Source organism: Octodon degus, unplaced genomic scaffold, assembly GCF_000260255.1.
Source record: "Octodon degus isolate 3935 unplaced genomic scaffold, OctDeg1.0 scaffold00209, whole genome shotgun sequence".
Taxonomy (NCBI): Eukaryota; Metazoa; Chordata; class Mammalia; order Rodentia; family Octodontidae; genus Octodon; species Octodon degus.
The window spans coordinates 3,725,044-3,743,773 of record NW_004524785.1 but is presented as its reverse complement, the minus strand read 5'-3'; the positions used below and the strand labels follow the sequence as shown (position 1 = coordinate 3,743,773).

Sequence of the window (18,730 nt, the reverse complement as noted above, 5' to 3'; positions counted from 1 at the left end):
AGTGGGCTGCTGGACGCTGCGGTAACACACTGGCTGGAGGCACCTTTGGCCAACAGGCCCTGTGTGTGCTACGAAAAGTAGCAGCCAAGGAGCTGGGCTTGGACTGCTCGGCCCTGCTATGAGCTCTGCTCTGCGAGGGTCCACGCTCTGCTCACGCCTTCCCAACGTACTGAGAAGCACTGCGGGCCAGACGCTGCTGGCTGCTAACGACACGAAGGCCACGGAGACGCACAACAGGCTTCCGTTATACAGTAAAACCCAAGCACCTGTTTCCAGCTTTGCTACACACAGACGCCAGAGTAGTCTCTGAGGTTCCCTTTGACTGAGAGTGCTACAGTCATGTACGTAACGTACACATTCCCATACATGGTATGATGTAAGCAGCACCACTGCCACCTCTGACCACGGCGGGCCACACCTACCTGTGTGGCTGTGGAGGGCACAGCTTCCTGTTTGCAAGTTCACAGGACAGACTGCAGAGTGCCCCTACCTTATGCAGCCACAGTGGGAGGTTTCCAGACTCGCTCTGCAGGGAGCCCTTCTGCTGCACCGCTGCCCAGCAGTAAGAATCCACGAAGGCAGCCTGCCGCCAGGAGAAAGAACTCGGGGAGAAGCAGCTTATTTGGGTACCTGAAAAGCAAGCACATTGTTCCAAGTGAGTGAAAACACAAGGGCCTCTTTCCCCATCACCGTGGTTTTCAAACGTTGTCTAAATCATGGAGCAACAGGACAGGAGGCAGGGACAGCGCGGGGGACAGACTGAGACGCAGACCCACGATTATAATAGAGCTGAGTATGGACAGAGATTGTGGCCAGCACTGGTCATGACAATGACTTGGTTCACCTGAGGGAGAAGAAAGAAGGGAAAAAGATATATTCACTATGTATATATGCAGGACAGCCTGGATAACTGTGCTGCCGATTTCTGCTGGTCTACTACAAAATGCAGTTAATGCTTAAATTTTTAATCCTATTTCTTCTTTTTTAATTTTTTTTTCTTCTTTTTTAATTTCTTACAACTTTTTTTTAACCAAAGTTGCAGGTTTGTATCTGGTAACCCGCACCACTAATTTGAAGATAACATTATGCAACACAATAACCATTGTTGAATTCTATTTCTTTGTTTAATGAAATTTTTTTGTACTGCTGCTTTGTTTTTTTTACCATTTTTGTATGGTAAAATAATAATAATAATAATAAACCCTCCTGAGAAGAGTATAATCACCCTCAAAAGAACAGGAGAACAGAGAAAGACCAGAGCCCAGATGTATGAGGCAAAAAGGACAGACCTGGTCTGTAGGGAAGGAAGGAGAGCTCAGGGGTGTCTGGGTAAGGAGGTCGTGAGGAGGAGATTGGAGAAGGAGAATTGAGCAGGAAATCGGGTCTTTTAGAACAAAGAATACGGAGCCTGAGCAAGAGAAAGCTGAAAAATCTTAACAGGTCACCGGGCGGCAAGTCATTTTCCATTTCTCTGCCCTTAGCCCACTTGCAGCTGAAGCAGCTCACACCTGGAGGGTAAACACTCGAGACCTCAAGCCTCCCGGCAGATGGGGACCGTGAAACCTGGGTCCCACTCAGGCTCCCCGGTGACCACCCTCTTCTAGAGCGGGGGACCATGGCACTTGGCTTTCTCTGCATCCGAGCGAAGCCTCCATCACCTCGCAATGCTGCTACTCTGTGGGTCGGACGAGAGCTGGAAATGGCACTGGGCTCCCGATTCACAGGGCCCTTACAGGTCAACAAGACCCTGGGGCCCACAAGACAGCTGTCTCTTCCCAGCTATCACAGCCCAGGGCCTGGTGCTGAGCCTCTGCCGGCATCCTTGGCCCCACTTCCTGTACCTATCAAGTGCTTATAGGGGTTCGGTGTCCCATGCAAGGTGTGAGCTGCTGGGGCCCCACGCAGGTCTACTCTGTCATATCCCACACAGTACGGGCAGTCTTCAGTGGCCAGGCTCCAACATGAGGGTATTTAAGCATGGCTCTAGCTCGGCGACTCACAGTTGGCAAGTCACTAGACTTTTAAATACCTGGATTTGCAGAATTCTAAGATGGGGATGACATTAACACCTACACTGCAGATTTGTTGTAGCGACGGACAGACACACAGACACACACGAGCTCTAGTTGCAACAGCACTTATGTAATGCCTGGTTCGACGAGCTGCTCACTAAGAGTCTCATTTTCCTAGGTAAAGTAGCAGGAGACTCCTGCACTGCTTTAACAAGCATTCTCCCTTTCCACTTCATGCAGAGGGGACAGGGCAGGAGGAAGACACCAAGGTGGACATGCCTAGACCTTGGGACATAAAAAGGGAAAAGAGGGCTGGCCAAAGAGCTCAGCGGATTACAGCGCCTGCAAGCAGGCACAGGGGCCAGGGTTTCGAGCCACAGGCCTGCTGTGTGGACCCCACCCCCAGGGCGCGCTGCAATTGAGACTGGGCGTGGTGGTGCATGCCTGTAATCCCTGCTCTTGGGAAGCTGTAAACAGGTGGATCACTGAGACTGATCTAGTAGTGAGACCCTGAACATCCTGTAGACCCTTCCCTGAAATACAAACAGAAAATAAAAATAAATTTTTTTTTTTAAAAAAGGGAAAAAAAGAGCGCTTTTTGCACCTGAGGCAGGAGAGCACAATGAGGGGAGATGGAGACAGGAGAGTATTTTTGCAGTACAAAGTCACAAGCCATTACAAAACATCCTATGATGGGGCAGTTCTACCATTCACACACAGTGTGCATGAGAGTTCAGAGTGCGTAAAACACTGCCAAGCCTCTCCTGACTCTCCTCTCCCATTAAACTTTAGCTCCCAGCCAGGCGTGGTGGCACACACAGTCCCAGCACTTGGAGGCTGAGGCTGAGGACCACTGTAAATTCAAGGCCAGCCTGGAGTAAGTACACAGTGAGTTCAAGGCCAGCCTGCACTACACAGCAAGACCTAGCTCAAAAACAAACAAACAAACAAACAAACACCACACACACACACACACACAACAAACCCTCGGATCTGGCATTTTATAAAATAAAGTAGCCAGAATTGCACAATGCTCAGGGCTGACCTCACGCTGCTCTTGCATCAGGTGACTAAGTCACAGCTTCCTACGCCCGCATCTACCAGTACAACAGCTGCGTGCACGAGGGTGAGCAGCCACCGGATTACACACAGACGCCTTCTAGTTTTTGCTAAGTTGCCTGCTTGAAAACATCTCTTTAAATACTCACAGAAGTGAAAGCCTGAAAGCCTGCCTGGCTCAGAGTGCTCTTAAGTAATATCCTCATAGTGTATGTACTCGACATTTATAAACATTTTTTCTGTAGGAAACAGTGTTTCAAAGTCTATACTGAGATCTCAGGGACATTCCCCAAGGCAGAACCTTTTGGAGAACAAAAATAAAATTAGCTAAACATTTTCTATCAAAGCTTTGACACGGAGGAGGAAGGAAAATATCATTGAGACTAGAGACAGATCTGAGAGCAGGTTTAGCTCCTAAGACTACAATTGTTATCTGGAATAGAAAGGCAGAAGAAAAGACCATGTGTCACCTTGTGTTCACTAACCAGCCACCCCTTTCGATCATCACTTTAAGTTCACAACCAAAGAGGAAGAGGCAGCCGATCCTCCCTTCACTCTGGAGGACACCAAGCTTCAGGCAGGCCAACGATCCCCTACCTGTCTCTCAGCACTCCTCTCTGAGCCAGTCCCTCTGGCATGGCTACACTAGAAGACTTGCTGGGACGAGGGCCTCGTCCAAACAGGAATGGGGTGTTCTCAAGGAGTGGTTCCACCAGCTGGCTGGGTAGGAGACAGTTTCCTGGAAATAGTCAAGGACAACTCAGGAAAAGAAACAGATCAATCTCCAGGTTTGGGTATTTTTAGCCCAGGAATGGTAGTAAGTTAAGGAAGTAAAAGTCAGGCAAGGGTAAGAACCAAATAAAAAGGAAAAGCCAGAGTCAAGAGAAGGGCAGTGCAGGAAGGTATACGGGGGTGGGGGACTGTGGGGTGGGGACACAGGCACCTCTGGGCCATGCAGGCTTTCACCTTTGTCTTGGTAACAGTCAGTCTTATAGGTACCATGACAGGAGGTCCCTTGCTGCCTTGGAGCTGTGAAGGCTGGGACTGGGACCATCCAGAGTCTCGTCTCCAAATGTACTTTTCCACCCTCTATTTTACTTACTCTTCAAAAACAGTAACTGGGAGGTAGACAAATGAGGTGTTTACGAACTTGCTTGGACTTGCCTAACGCTGATCTTGACATTTCCTTGGTCAACCCCGCTCATAGGTTCCTACCGCTCTCCACAGCGTAAATCCAACCCAATGCCTCAGTTCAATTCAGTGACTGCCGTGACCTGAACAGGCCCGTCATATTTCCAAGCCTGTGACTTTCTTTACGCCCCTTCTCCTTCCAAGGCCTGCTGCAGTTCCTCCCCCTCCACACTAGATACCTCCACAGGCAACCTTTCAAATCCCAGCTCAGATATTACCCTCTCTACCAAGCTTTCTTTTTACTACCTTAAGTCATCAGGGATGACAGAAAAACACCTTTCACTGTGTCCTCTGTGTGTGTGTGTGTGTGTGTGTGTGTGTGTGTGTGACCTCCCTATGTAATAACTACAGACTTTGCAAGCAGGACACACTCCTTTTCTCTCTCAACCTCACATACCACGCTGTGCCAAATAAAGTAACAGCTGTCTGGTGCTTCAAAAGTTTCAAAGTACAACCATAAATAACATCTCGATTAATCCCAAGTATTGCTGCCAGAACCCTCTGTTCTATCTGGTAGCTGAGGAAACACAGCTCCGTGAGACCCTCCAGCTAGAAAATCAGGCTCCACAAAACTGTCATGGTGGACCTGGCACTTCAGCGTATCCAGGGAATGGCTCAGTGAGACAGGGGTGGCTTTTCACAGTGCACAAGGGGCAAGACGTGAGTTTCAGGTTTATCCTGTAATGACAAAGAACACTCCCTCTAGCTGGCTGCAGACAGCCCTGGGTTTTACAATCACAGGTCCAGTGAAATAAAATGAATGATCACACAGGAAACATGGGCTCACTGAGTCCCGGGGATGTAGTTGCTACGTAAAGAGCCCAAATCAGAGACCACCCTTCAGGTGTGTGGCTGATGGCACAGTTACGCCTTCTTCCAAAATGGCAGCCCAGCAACCCCAAGCGCAGCCTGCAGCTGTGTCTGTCACCTGTATCCGGTGGAGAACCAGCGGGCAACACAGCCTGCTCTTGGCAGGTCCAGGCAGGGAACCAGTCAAACCTCAGTGATACGAACACCAGCACTGGGAGAGTCTCTATTCTTGTCCAGCTGCAGTGGGAGGGACTCTGCTCACTGTCCTTTTCTTGCTCTCTTTTCCTCCTTTTCTGGACATAACTTTCCTTTTAGTGCTTCTTACATTAGATGGTCGGGGCACCAGATGAGCTGGGGGTCTGGGCCACCCCGGCTGTCTTCTAGCAAACGCATCCACCCTCCTGCTAAGGACCCCAAGTAAGGGTGACATTCCGTGCTGCTTCCTCAGGGAGACACTGCTGCTGCACAGAAATCAAGTCCCCGGAAGTCAGCGAAACTTGTCAAAATCACAATTTTAACAACACTAAAAACACGAATGGAGACCCTGGGCCACTTAGCAAAACTGTCTCAAAATAAAAAATACAAAGTGCTGGGGATACAGCTCTACGGTAGATGCTTGCTTAGCAAGCCTGCGACGTCGGGTCCAACCCCCAGCGCTGCAGCAAGTAACAAAACCAAACCAAAAGCTAACTAGGGAGGCCCAGTTAAGCAGCAGCCCAGAGAACTTTAAAACCATCCAAATGGAAGGGATTATAGAGGGAGGGGGCAAATGTCACATTCAAGAAACCGCAGGAAGCATGAGAAGAAGACTAAGAAAGGAAACGGAATCTTGCTGTGTCATTTTGCCCTCACAGCAAAGATGAGATTGCGAAGCGGCAAAGTCTCACGGCCAGCGGGGCAGAGCTGGGTAGCAGCTCAGGCCTCCACCGCCAAACACAAGACAGGTACTTAAGAAAAGTGGGTCAGAGGTGGCAGGACGAGAACGGAAAAGCCAGGATAGTTTCCTGGGAAGAACAATAAATCCTAAGCCTGATCATACCAACACAGTATTTTTAAAGTTTGCACAATATTTCCCTTTTATAAAAGAAAAAATTGACAAATTCATTTTAATGTAAATTTTATCTATCTATCTATCTATCTATCTATCTATCTACACACACACACACACACACACACACACACACACACCCTCATAAGTATAGGATCCACACAGATCGTAAAACAACCCATAAAGCACTGAGCTTAAAGGTACGGGTTAGCTTTCAAAGTTGTCAGAAGATGTGAAAATCACTCTATTCTAACGTCTCAAGTTCAGTGGGAACAATCCTATAAAGATGGCCATGGACGCACAGTATAAAGAGCTGAGCAGTGACTGGCTCTTAAAAGGCAGCACGGATCCCAGCAGGCCTCAGAACCGTGAGGCACAGCTCCATCCACTCAAAGCACCTTTGATTCTAACACAGCAAGTGCAAGTGATGTTAGACTTCCAGGATCTTCTCTTGCTAAATACTCATCTTTTGGTCATCACAAAGTCTAGTAAAATTGCAAAAACCTCTTAAGAACCCCTCTTCCCAATAAAAAGAGGCCAATTTCTTCACCTTTCTAGCAGACCTCATCCCAAACCATCTCAGCTTCAGTAACAAGCAAATTAGTACATTCTGAAAGGCCCCAATTGGCCAAGACTCCCTTCACTTCTCCTTTCCAGGAAATGACTCCAAGACACACATGAATCTCTTTTCTTTTTTTTTAAGCGTCTTTGGTACAAGGTCTTGCTACGCAGCTCAGAGTCATAGTGATCCTCCTGTTTCAGCCTTCCCAGGGCTGGGATTACAGGTGTGCACCATAATGCCTGGTCTTAGTGGCCAGCACGGCATAAGGTGATGGGGATCGAAACTCAGTCCCTTCACTTGCCTAAGCAGGCACTTAGTCCACTGAGCTATCTTGCCAGCCTTCACATATGTATTTCAAACCAATAAGAAAATATAGGTACTCCTTGCACCACAAACTAAAAACAAATGGAATGGAAATGTTTCATTCTGTTTAAACTATACTGGTACACCTGGTCTCTTTCTTCTCTGACTTTTAACATTTGATCCTTCGTTAAGATGTGAACAATCACATATGGGGTGGGGGGTTTCTCCTAATAGGATAACAGACTAGACAAGGCCTACCATGACATGGAGAACAACAGCCTGTGCTTCCTCACTCCACAGCTCAGGATGTCTGACCGCACAGCCCTACAGACACGGCAGAAACCATCAAGCCTGCAAACTTCAGCAAGGGTCCTACAAGGAGGCTCACCTAATTCCATCAAGAATGATGGTGTCACAATGTGTCCTGCCACCTGCCAGAGCCAGGGTGAAGAGAAAACTCAGCAGCCACAAGCAACCACAAGACTAGACCTACATCCAGAGGGGTTTCTTTTCTGGGTAGCAAGTCCAGTTGCTTCGCATGGAAAATTGCAGAGTTGTGAGCAGCAGAGAAACAGCCTCTTGAGATTTGGTGCCCAGACCTTGCAACAGAGCAAATGAGGAAGAGAAGAAGGAGGGTAGTGGACCCAGGAAGGATCTGAAGCAAGAACTGAAGCCCACAGGGAGAGCAAACAGGGACACTTCGATGAAGGAGGAGGTGGCATGTGGCACTCCTCCCTGGGCCCTAACTTACTGCATGGGAGGGGCAGCTCAAACCTGCAGGTGCATGGTGACCACTGGCAACCCCTAAGGCCTCCACAGAGTAACACACCAGCAGAACAGACAGTGGACACAGTACACTGCAGTAGCTGGTGAGTTATTTGGGTCCAGACATCCCACAGGAGAGGGTGACTGGGGAGCAGCCATCTTGGAGAGGGCCAACAGAGCTCGAAACACAGGATAGCTATAGGCTGGCTGCATCTAGCAGCGCCAAGTGTCAGGGTGAGGTGCAACAGTTCAAGTTGGCAGGAGGTCCAGGACCCGGATTCAGACTAGTAGGAGGTATATGAGTATTACAGGCTGAACAAATTGGGTATCAGCCTCACAGCCAGAAACCAACCAGCCTGAACATCATAAAACTGAGGTACAGGCTTGCTGGAGTTCTCCACTACCCCTCTGCAGCACTACCGCTGGGATTAATCAACATGGATCTAGATTCTGTCTATGACAGCAGATACACCTGAAAGTAGACAACCTTTTTTCTTAATTTTCTTGCTTTTGTTTTGTTTTTTCTTGTTTGTTCTTGTTTTTATATTAGTATGGACATGGGTTTTGGTTCTGTTGTTGTTCTGTTTTGTCCTTTTTATTCGTCCTTTTATGTTCCTCTTGTTTTCTTCACCAGTTTTACAAAGCTTGCATAATCTTCTCCTGTCATCTAACCTTAACTTCTAATCTCTTCCTTTTCTTCTATTTGTTTTTCCTCCAAACCCCTTTTAAATTTCTTCCCCTGAGAATAAGATCGTTATATCATGGGATTATTTACCATATGCAATTTTTGAGTTTGTTTTAGAGTGCATTATATAATCACAAATCTAGTTCATATGGTTAAAAGCAACAAATCAATAGTGAGAAGACTGTCATTTTCTAGGATGTGTCTGATGCTACTGTCACTGCTTACTGTACTATTTTAGGCAAGGTGATACGACTGTTCCAGTTAGTTCTTCTTTCTGGTACGCCAAGATGAAATGTCTGAGGGTCATACTCGGTGCTGCAGGCCAGTGCCAAAGAACCAGTGGCTGCGCTAAGTACACGGCCATTTCTTATCCACAGTAAATTGAAGAGGTAGGATCATGCAATAGTCTCCAAACCCAGAGGCCAGCTACACCTGGAAGGCATCTCTGAGAAGTGTTCATTTCCTAAGGCTCTAAGTACTAGTAGTAATAAAGCTACTCACCATGAGCAATTTACAAGCAACAACCCAGAAATTTTTAAAAAAGGAGAGAAGGCAATGAAGCAAGATGCAACCCCAGACTACCAGCTCACCGCAGGCAAATCCAGGGGATAAGGCTGCGGCAGAACCATCTAAAGCCACCCACCTGGGCTCTCTGAAGTGGTAATAGCAGAAGTAACAAACCAAATGAACGAGGCTCTATTAAAACCCAAATCAGAAATAATTTCTCAGATAACTACAGAGATGGTGACTATAATAAATGACATGCTTAGTGACTCCAGAGTAGATACAGATTTTTTAAAAAAAGAAAAACAGAGGATCTTGAGAAAATGATCGAAACCATGAACAGCCAAAATAGGAAAGAAATGGAATCCAACATTTTGGCCCTGCCTTTTCAAGGTCAGTGAAGACTCGGGACATAGGAGAACCTGTTCTGTAACAACATGTAACTCAGTTGTGCTCCAAATTTTCTGATCAAGAAGATTATGGAGCCACAGAGGAATGTGTTCGATGATCTAAAGTGAGCCTGGGAAGAGTCACATGGAGAGAAAAAACATTTTCTCAAGCTTTCACAGAGCAAATTGGTCAAGCAATGGCCGTGACTCATCCTGATGTCAGACACTGACAAAAGGATGTACAAAAGGCGGTACAGGGCTACAGGATAAATCCTGAGAGTACTTGGCTGACCTTATCAGATATAAAAGTTACATTTCTGGGTATATAGGTCTAGCTATATCTTGGTCTTAACCATCCAGTAGAAAAGTATAAAAATGAGGTATATAAAGTAAATCCATATTAATACGATGAGCTGTAAAAGGCTCAAGACAATAACTTCTGAGGATAACCCACTAATATTATAGACTGCTAGACAGTGTTAGATGTTTAGTTGAATTCAAACACTTATAGTATTTAGATGCCAAAAGAATATTCACCTCTGACAGGACAAAAAAATAAATAAATTAATAAAAATTAAAAAGAAAAAAAATGGAAATGGAAAGAAGCAGTCAATGCTCTAATTAGCTTCGTATCCTTTTTTCAATTGTTTGTACTTTTTCTTTTCTTAATTTCTTATACATTGCTCCAGTTTTTCCTTCTTCCAATTTTATGTGTATATATGCGGTAATATGAATAGCTGGTTGTAAGACAATACCATGTATTACAACAAATACTGTGAAATTTGTTTTACTTTGTTAAGTAAAATTCTGTATGAGTTGTCAAAAAAAAATAAATTAAAAAAAAAAAAAGAAATGGAATCCAAGGAACAGATAACAATAGATATCTATAAAATTAAAAAGTCCACTGAAGCGCCAGCCAGATAGCTCAGCAGATTAAAGCACCTCCGTAGGCAGACACAGGGACCAGGGCTGGATCCCTGCGTGCTGTGCTGGTCCCGCCTCCGAGGCATGCTGAGCCAGCCACTGAGACTGGGCATGGTGGCACACGCTGTAATCCCAGCTCTTGGGAAGCTGAAAATAGAGGAATCAAGAGTCCAATCAATTGGGGGAGACCCTGTAGACCCTGCACTAATAAAAAAAAGTCCATTGAAAGTATATCCAGCAGAATGACCCTGTGTTAGGACAGAACATCAAATGTGCAAGACACAGTTGTGGTTAGCAATCACATAAAGAAAGATTTCTTAAAAATAGCAAAGAGGAATGAAAAAATCAATCTAACAGCTGTTAGATGATGCAAAGAACAACCTAAGATTGGAGTCAATGAAAAAGCAGGAGGTAGCACAAACTTCAAAAACAAAAACAAAACCTGCTCACAGAAGTCATGGCAGAAAAGTTCCCAAGCAGGGAAAAAGAATTTGACATACTGGTAAGTGAGGAATACAGAACTCCAATTAGCCATTAAAAAAAAAAAAAAAAGAAAAAGAAAAAAAAAATCTACACCAAGGATAAATATTCAAGATTCCACAAATTCAACACAAGAACAAAACACAGTGGACTCCCAAGTTATGACTGGCTGGACAAACGAACAACCTGGACTATGACCAGAATTATACATTCAACTTACAACGAAAGTCATGAGTTATGACTCAAATGCTGGCTGCTTGTGCTTTCAGATGTTCTCAGATACAGATCTAACCCTTGAACAGTTCTGGGAGAAACCTTACAACATCCTTTCTTGTGTGGGGTGTATGAGGTATACTGAGAAATGCCTGTGTCTACCTAAGGACACTGAGATCTGCCTGGATATAGGAGAGACTGAAGGCTGCGTAGAGGAACCCAAGCCTTCAACTGACAGCTTGGGTTACAACCAGCCCTCAGGAACAATTTGAGTTTGTAAGGGGTCGGTCCACTAAAAGCTGTTAGGGATAAGAAACAAATCACCTATAAAGGAAAGCCCATCAGAATCGCAGCAGATATCTCAACACAAATCCTCCACTCAAGGAGAGCTTGAAGTATTTCTAGCCCTAAAAGAAAACAACCTCCAACCCAGACTGATGTACCCTGCAAAACTATCTTTCAAAACTGATGGAGAAATAAGATACATTGATAATAAAGAATGCCTGAGGAAATTCATGACACCAAACCAGCACTCTCAAATGTTCTGAAGGACATTCTAGAAAGAGATAACAAGGGCTACAACTCCATGAACTCCAACAGAATTAATCTATCAGACAAGGCAAGAAAATGTGAATACAAGGGAACCAACAACAGGAAAATAACACAACAAGGATAAGTCGAATACTATCAGATATAACCACATATAACCAGGTATATTATATAAATCCAGGTTCTATAATGTAGCAGAAATCCTATGGAAGGTATAATGGTTGACTGTGTCAGCTTGAGAGGCTGAGGGGCTTAACTAAATTGATTTGCAACTCTACATCCTACGGTTCAGAAGACCCACCCTAGGGTGGCTTGTCCACCTGGAGGGTGTGAAGGGAAAATGGGGCAGGAAAGATCTGGTTCTGTCCTTTGGAGGAGCTCCAGTCTTTGCCTTCAGCTTGGATGTCATCTCCTAGCTTCCTAGCTTCCTCTTTGGCTTCCAGTGCGGATCCTTCAGTTTTCCAGTACAGACCCCTCAGACTCTCCTCAGACTTCCATGGGACAGTGTAGTGGCCTTGGATTGAATCCCTTGGTCTCCAGTGGGCAGATGTCCTCTGCACGGCTCCTCATCCAACTCTGTGGCTAACCATGTAAGCCAATCTTGTAATTTCTTACACATTCGTATATCCTGTGTCACATCCCTTTCTCTGGTAAAACACTGACATACTGAAGGGCTGTTTTCCTCCAGACTTGTGAGGCATTAGATGACAATCTCCCCCAGGAACAGTGATGTCACCTATGGGGATCAACTGGTTAAGGTGTTGTCTGCCAGGTCTCCGTATGATAAAAGTGGGTTTTTTTCTTTGTAAAGTAAGAGCTCTATGAGGAAAACTAAGACTAAATATTATATCATGTGCGCTCTATATTTCTCTTCAGTTTGCTTCATCCAGTGTTCCTACTTGGTAGTACAAAGTGGGAGAAAAGAATTCACATGCTGGGAAACAAAATCGCATGAACTGATTCCCACATCATTTCAATATGATTTCCCCAAGTACTGATCACCTATGAGCTCTTCCCAGGACAGAGTCACAGCTCTGAAAGATACAGTACTTATTGAACACTATCATTAGGCTACAATGTGATGTTCTCCTTCAATCTAAAAAAGAGACCTTTAACTATCATGACTCCCATTTTACATGTGAGGAACAGAGGCTCAGAGAGGTTAAGTGAGTTAATTAACAGTTGGCTAAGCTACAGCTGAACCTTGAGTGTGTGATCATATATTCCTGCAACACTGTGACTCCTGGAAACAACACCACAGAAGACAAAAAGTAAAAGCAGAGCTGGGGCAGGTGGAATGGAGATGTCTATAGATACTGCAAAAAGCAAGGCTGGTTAATACACAAGAAGCACCAGGTAGCGGGGCTAGGGGGATGGCTCAGTGGAATAAACGCTTCCCTGGCAAGCGCGAGGGCCTGAGTTCAATCCCCGGTTCCATAAAAAAAAAAAAAAAAGAAGCACCAGGAAAAGAGTCAGCATCTATCTGCTGGCAACCTAGTTCTGAGCTCTAAGCCCAAGTTCATTAAAAATGTCACCACATACTACAAAACCAGTAAGACCTACACCCACCAACTCGCATGTGTGGACCTTACCCAGAGCATTTAATGCTACCAGTGTGTTGTCAGAATGACTATGGAGGTCTCCTGGTGCAGAGAGAGGCTGGACCCATAGAAGGAAAGGCCAGGTAGAAAAAACATCACCAAAAGAAGTTACAATGTGAATGTGACATGTGAAAGCCATGAGACAAATCCTTGTAGTAACCCCAGACCAATCACATGTCCACAGAGGAAATGTGTTTGGTCTTAGGTATTGGGTCAGAAGAGGGTATGGGACAGACAGGGTACAGTTCCAAGGCAAACACGAGAGACAAATGCTGCAAAAGCTGCCTGTGGAGTGGTCAGGGTAAGAAAAACAGTGTGGAGAAGGGCATTCTATAGTTTACCCTTCAATGTTTAACTTATATGGGACTTTGAATCTGACCAGGCCATACGATTCTGTGTTCTGGAAGAAGTCCAGCAAAAGCGTAGGTGTAAAAGGAAATGCAAGTAGGACATTAGTCCCCGTGGAATGCTGCTGTGACAGCATGAGATTCTTCGCTGAGATGCATCCAAAGGAAGATGGCACGATGGCCAGCTAAGTCAAAGTTCAGTTCCTGGAGTAATTAAACAGTCTCGTCTTTACGAATCCTTTTAATGATTCTTCCCATGTCCCCAGAATCCTAATAAAAGGCTAAGGAATACTGTACTCAAGACTTCAGTCCTGGAGGCTGTGGCCCCCTGGTCCCGTAACTTTGTCTCTCATTTTTCTTTTCATCCGCAGCACCTCAGTCTTGGACCTGTCACCCCACACAGAACCTGACATTTTACTTAACAGAACAGACCATTTAACGCCAAGGACAACCACGATAGATGCTTTTAAGTAAAGTGTCAAGACAAGACTACTGTTCACAAGTTTTCACTGACAGAGTCCTAATTTACATGAAACAATGTAGAACTCCACTCTGACATGGGAAGAGAACTCTACTCTGACATGGGGATGAACAGAGGGTAAAATCAGGTTAAGTCTTTATAACCAGAGGCTCTAGAACTTTTTCCTTGACTATCATTTTACAAAAATGATCCCATTATATTCAGTAGGCTTGGGTTTTCTTTTACTTCCTAGCAAGTTACTTAACTCTCTAATTCTAACTTTTCTCCCTGACAAAGCCTTGTAAAAGCATTAAAGTACTCATGCCATTAGCCATCAGATCTCAATAAATGGTAGCTAAAACCTTTTTATTTCTATGTGTCAGGCACTATGGTACAAGTACATAGGGTTCTTTTGTTATATCCTATATTATTTTCTTGAGTACACTTATTATTTTAATTTGTCATCTACTTACTAGGTTTTAAAAGATTTGTCTCATTATTTACAACTCTGGGAAAAAAAAACAAAAAAAAAAACACCACAAAAGCAGGCCTTGAATAACTCAAAACAGGGATTTTAAAAGACAAGAGCCTGAAACCAGCTCTACATTCACCAAGTCCTTTCTCACTATCTCTCTCTTAGAGATGCCTTTTAAAAGCTAGAACTGCAGTTCCTGAAACAAAGAGGCTCTTGTGTGCAAGAAGGCCTTGAACATCTCAGTTTGGTACTGAATCAGAGTAGTGGCCACAACAAAATGAAAAGGACTGTTACCATTGTGCAGACAGCTGGTCACGAGACTCTTTGCACACACAAGGACATTCTAAATAGATCATCATGAATTCCTCGTGATAGGGATACATGGATAAGTGGCAAATGCTTTTTTTTTTTTTTTTCTTTTAAAGTAACCTCAGAAAAGAAAAGGGACTTTCGAGCATTTCTTTGGTATGGGATATTTACTACGAGGACACTATTCCTGCAGCACATGAGTGACAGCCACGGAGTCGCCCTTCAGAGGGATCCTTCTTCCTATTTCCACACAAAACAGAGTATAGGCATTCACCCCTGAGGCACTCAGACCTCTATGCTGCTACACTTAACTGCAAAAACATTCACTGGACACTTGCTATGGAGAGGACATGGTGACACAGAAGAGTCAAAGATACACAGGGCATGGTCTCTGTCTTCTGAGGACTGATAACCCAGTGAAGGACGCTAACAATATAAACCATCAATGATAATAGACTAAAAAAAAATTGCATAAGAAAAATGGCTGAACCGTGGCAGATGCTCATGTTCAAAGGAAGAAGAGGAGGGAACCCAGCCAGGAAAAATAGCACAAAAAGTAACTTGAGTTGTTAGCCTGTTTAGGACTACTGTCCCTGGCGTAGAGTCCAGCTGACAGCAAAGACAATGTGGGACACAAGCTGGGGCCCTGCCTCAATGCAATGAAAGGTGCCAGGAGGGCTCCGCGGGGTGCAAGGGCAAGCATGTTTTCCATTCTAGCACCTTCAAGGCTGTGATCCACGTTCCTGAAGACTAGCTGGGGCGCAGTGTTGAGGGGGTGAGTTTGGCTGTGACTCTTTCACAGGCACCCTCCCTGACAGGAGTTCAAGGAACAGAGAGAACAATCCCACAGCAGCATAGCTAGAGACCTAGTGAAAGCAGCCTCGAGGCTGAGACAAGCTCACTCTCTCACTCCTCTGCTCCTTTCACACATAGCAACAAAACGCCCAATGGAACATAATGGTGACCAACAACCTGGGCTTTGGGATGAGAAACGCACTCCAGTCCTGTTCTGTGCAGTCCTGGGCACGGTTCCTGACCATTAGGGATCCATTCTTCTACACATGGCTGTAACAAGTATGGACACTTGGCAGCGAACCTGCACCAAGTGCTGCCTAAGTTCCAGAGATTGTTATGATGCTTCACATACGCTTGTTCGGAGCTAGTCCCTGCTTTATCCTCCTGAACTGGTTGAGCTCTGAAAGCAATCATGATGCTCCAGGGCACACTCACAGGTGACCAGCTCAGGTTCCTCCCAACGCAACACCAGTGTCCTAAGGAGAGCAGAGAGGCACCAGGAATGCCTGAGGAGCCCCCAGCAATGGCCCCTGACGAGATTTTTGAAACATTTGGCCCAAACAATGCACCGTGGCATTCTAAGATGTACATAATGCTGCGTCCTAAAGTGCGTATGTTAATGTGCCTGAACATGGTGGCCTTTAATTAGTCTCTCCACATAGGCCCATTCTCCACCAAGCATCTGGGGAGGGATTTAAAGATGCTCTCAAAACTCCTCTGGCTAACTTTGGTATAAACTCCAAAATCCAGATTCCAGAAGCTCCTCCCCGATCAGACCCTGCTCACCCTCATCCCTCCACTCTCCTTACATGATGCATCCTTCCTCCCTGTTCAACAAGTCACACTAGCAATGGCTGTCTTCCCATTTCTGCACAGAGTCTGCTCCTCCTAGGAGGCTGCACACATACTGACGTGGGACTCAGCTCAAGTCTCTTCCTCAGCAAAGCCACTGCTAACGCCCAGGTGGGGCATGGCTGCCCACCCAGCATATGCTGAAGGACCTATCCCAGGCACAGCTCCAGTGCTGGGGGGAAAGCCTTCCCCCTGCACGGCCGTAGTCTCCTGGACCACATGGGCTTGCTACTACAGCACAGAGCTCACTGCGTACATTTCCAATGACGAGAACACAAATGAAAAGACCAAAAAGAACCAATACTGGAAGGTGGATGTGAACTGTAGTTTCTGAGTTGGAAGGGCAGAGAAGTTCATAGGACACCTAATTTTAGTCCAGTGCCCGCATGTCACAGGATGCGGCTGATTCCAGGGCAGATACATGCCTTCTCCTCACACGTGAGCCCCCACAGCTGTTCCTCGATTTTTAACAGTTCTTAAAAAGGCAATGATTTTCGGTTTCCTTATTCACTTCAATGTGCTCAGGAAGGAAGCAACACGAAAAAACGTGAGTGTTTTCAGAAAAGGCACAAAGCCTTATTAAGAAGAATGTTATGACCATCTCAGCCCCTAGGCTCTCCTCCCTCCGAGGACTCTGGGGGAAAGAGCAGAGGAAAGTTACAGTCCCCAACACTCATGCTCATCCAACTGAGCCTCCAGAGACCACTGGATGACCCTTACTCTGAGCAGGAGCTCCAGAGAATCCCGAATCCATCTCACAGCTGAGTGAGGTCTGCTCACAGCTCACAATTTTGCAAGGCACCTTCAGATTTCAAAAGTTTAATCTGTGTGCACCTCAGAGCCAATCGACCAGCTCTAAGTCCGGCCTCTTCTCACACATTCTACTGATTGACAGGGCCACCTGATTTGCAAATGAATTGCTGCCAGCGAGGAGTGGGCCTCAGCGACCTGGGGCAAGGCTTAGGAGCCATTCTCTCTGCGAGGTGGCTCCCTAAGAACTGCAAACTTTTGCTCTAGTGCATTTAATATGAAGCACATGTTAACACTAAAGACTTTTTAAAACACCTTCAGATTTCCTAACAAATGACATTGTCATATTGTCATGAGTTGGCTAAAAATTTAAATGGAAACAGAGAAGAAGACGGTTGAGATAGATTTCAGAGGGGTAGAAGAAAGGATTTCATACACCAAGAACAACTTGGGAGTCACCAGTCTCTTTAGGTTCAAAACTCTACTCAAAAGGCAGCCAGAAGGGAAGTCATTCTTCAGATACCAGTAAGGGTTGTGAGAAGAGTCCAGAAATATGTTTGTGGAACCCCAGTGTTAAGAGGAATTACAGACAGGCCTTCAGATGCCCCTTCAACCACTGGAATAGCAAGCTAAAAATCAAAGGTGCATTCTCAAGGACCTCTGGAAGTACTACTTCAATTTAAAATGTGAACCCTTTGACTGACTTCAAACCCCATTCTGGAATTTGACTTGAGAGGAGTGGTTCTCAAGTGTGGCCTGACAACCTTGGCAAGTGAAACCCTTTCAAAAAAGGAAGTCTGCCGAGTCAATTCACAATCACACTGTTACTTGCTTTTGTATTCTCATTCTCTTGGGAGCAGACAACATGAATTTTTGAGGCTGCTGACGTGGACCATCACAACACAATAACTGAAAAACAAATGGGAGAAACTTTTTGGGCTCCTAAGAACTTTTAAGAATTTTGTAGCAGAAAAAGGTAGAATGAACACACCCATCCATTAATAGTACAATTAAGAGAACTGCGATAGAAATCATATGATGGATAGTTAAGTCACACTTAAGAAGAATGAGGTAGATCAACATGCACTGATAAAGAAATTGCCTCTAGGCCACACTGGAAATAAGCATGCTGCAAAACAACTGTTTGTTTAAAATGTTAATCCTGTAGCTGGCTGTGATGTGTGCCTGTAATCCCAACACTTGGGAAGGCTTCAGCAGGAGGATCACGTTAAGTTAGTTCAGGGCCAGCCTGAATTCTACAGCATACCTCATCTCAAACACAATATAGTGTAAAAATGCTGATAAAATGTTTTGTGTTGGTACATACAAAAAGTATAAAAGCCTACACACTAAACACTAGACTAGTTACTGCTGGGGAAGAGTCTGAGATTAGGGTATATTAAAAAGAGAAGCATGGCTTTAATTTTCCCCTTATCTGACCTTCAAAACCACACAAACACATAGATAAGGCACATTTAGCAAGTTTTGTGTTATCACAGGCACCACAGGCTGAGCTGGCTCCATGGGCACCCTGAGCCTGCCACAGAGGCTAGGCATGGTGGTGAGCCCGCCAGAGACTGGGCATGGTGGTGAGTCTGCCAGAGACTGGCATGGTGGTGAGCCCGCCAGAGACTGGGCATGGTGGTG

General features: G+C 45.3%; 1 protein-coding gene across 2 annotated transcripts in view; it reads right to left on the bottom strand.

The window, feature by feature from the left end:
• Panx1 (pannexin 1) overlaps positions 1–18,730 on the bottom strand; it is a 48,243-nt gene that overhangs the window by 19,481 nt on the left and 10,032 nt on the right. For both annotated transcript variants that reach the window (XM_004644767.2, XM_023704985.1), the window contains exon 2: positions 491–630. In XM_004644767.2, the coding sequence (XP_004644824.1) occupies positions 491–630 (140 nt within the window). The remainder of the gene's footprint in view (positions 1–490; positions 631–18,730) is intronic.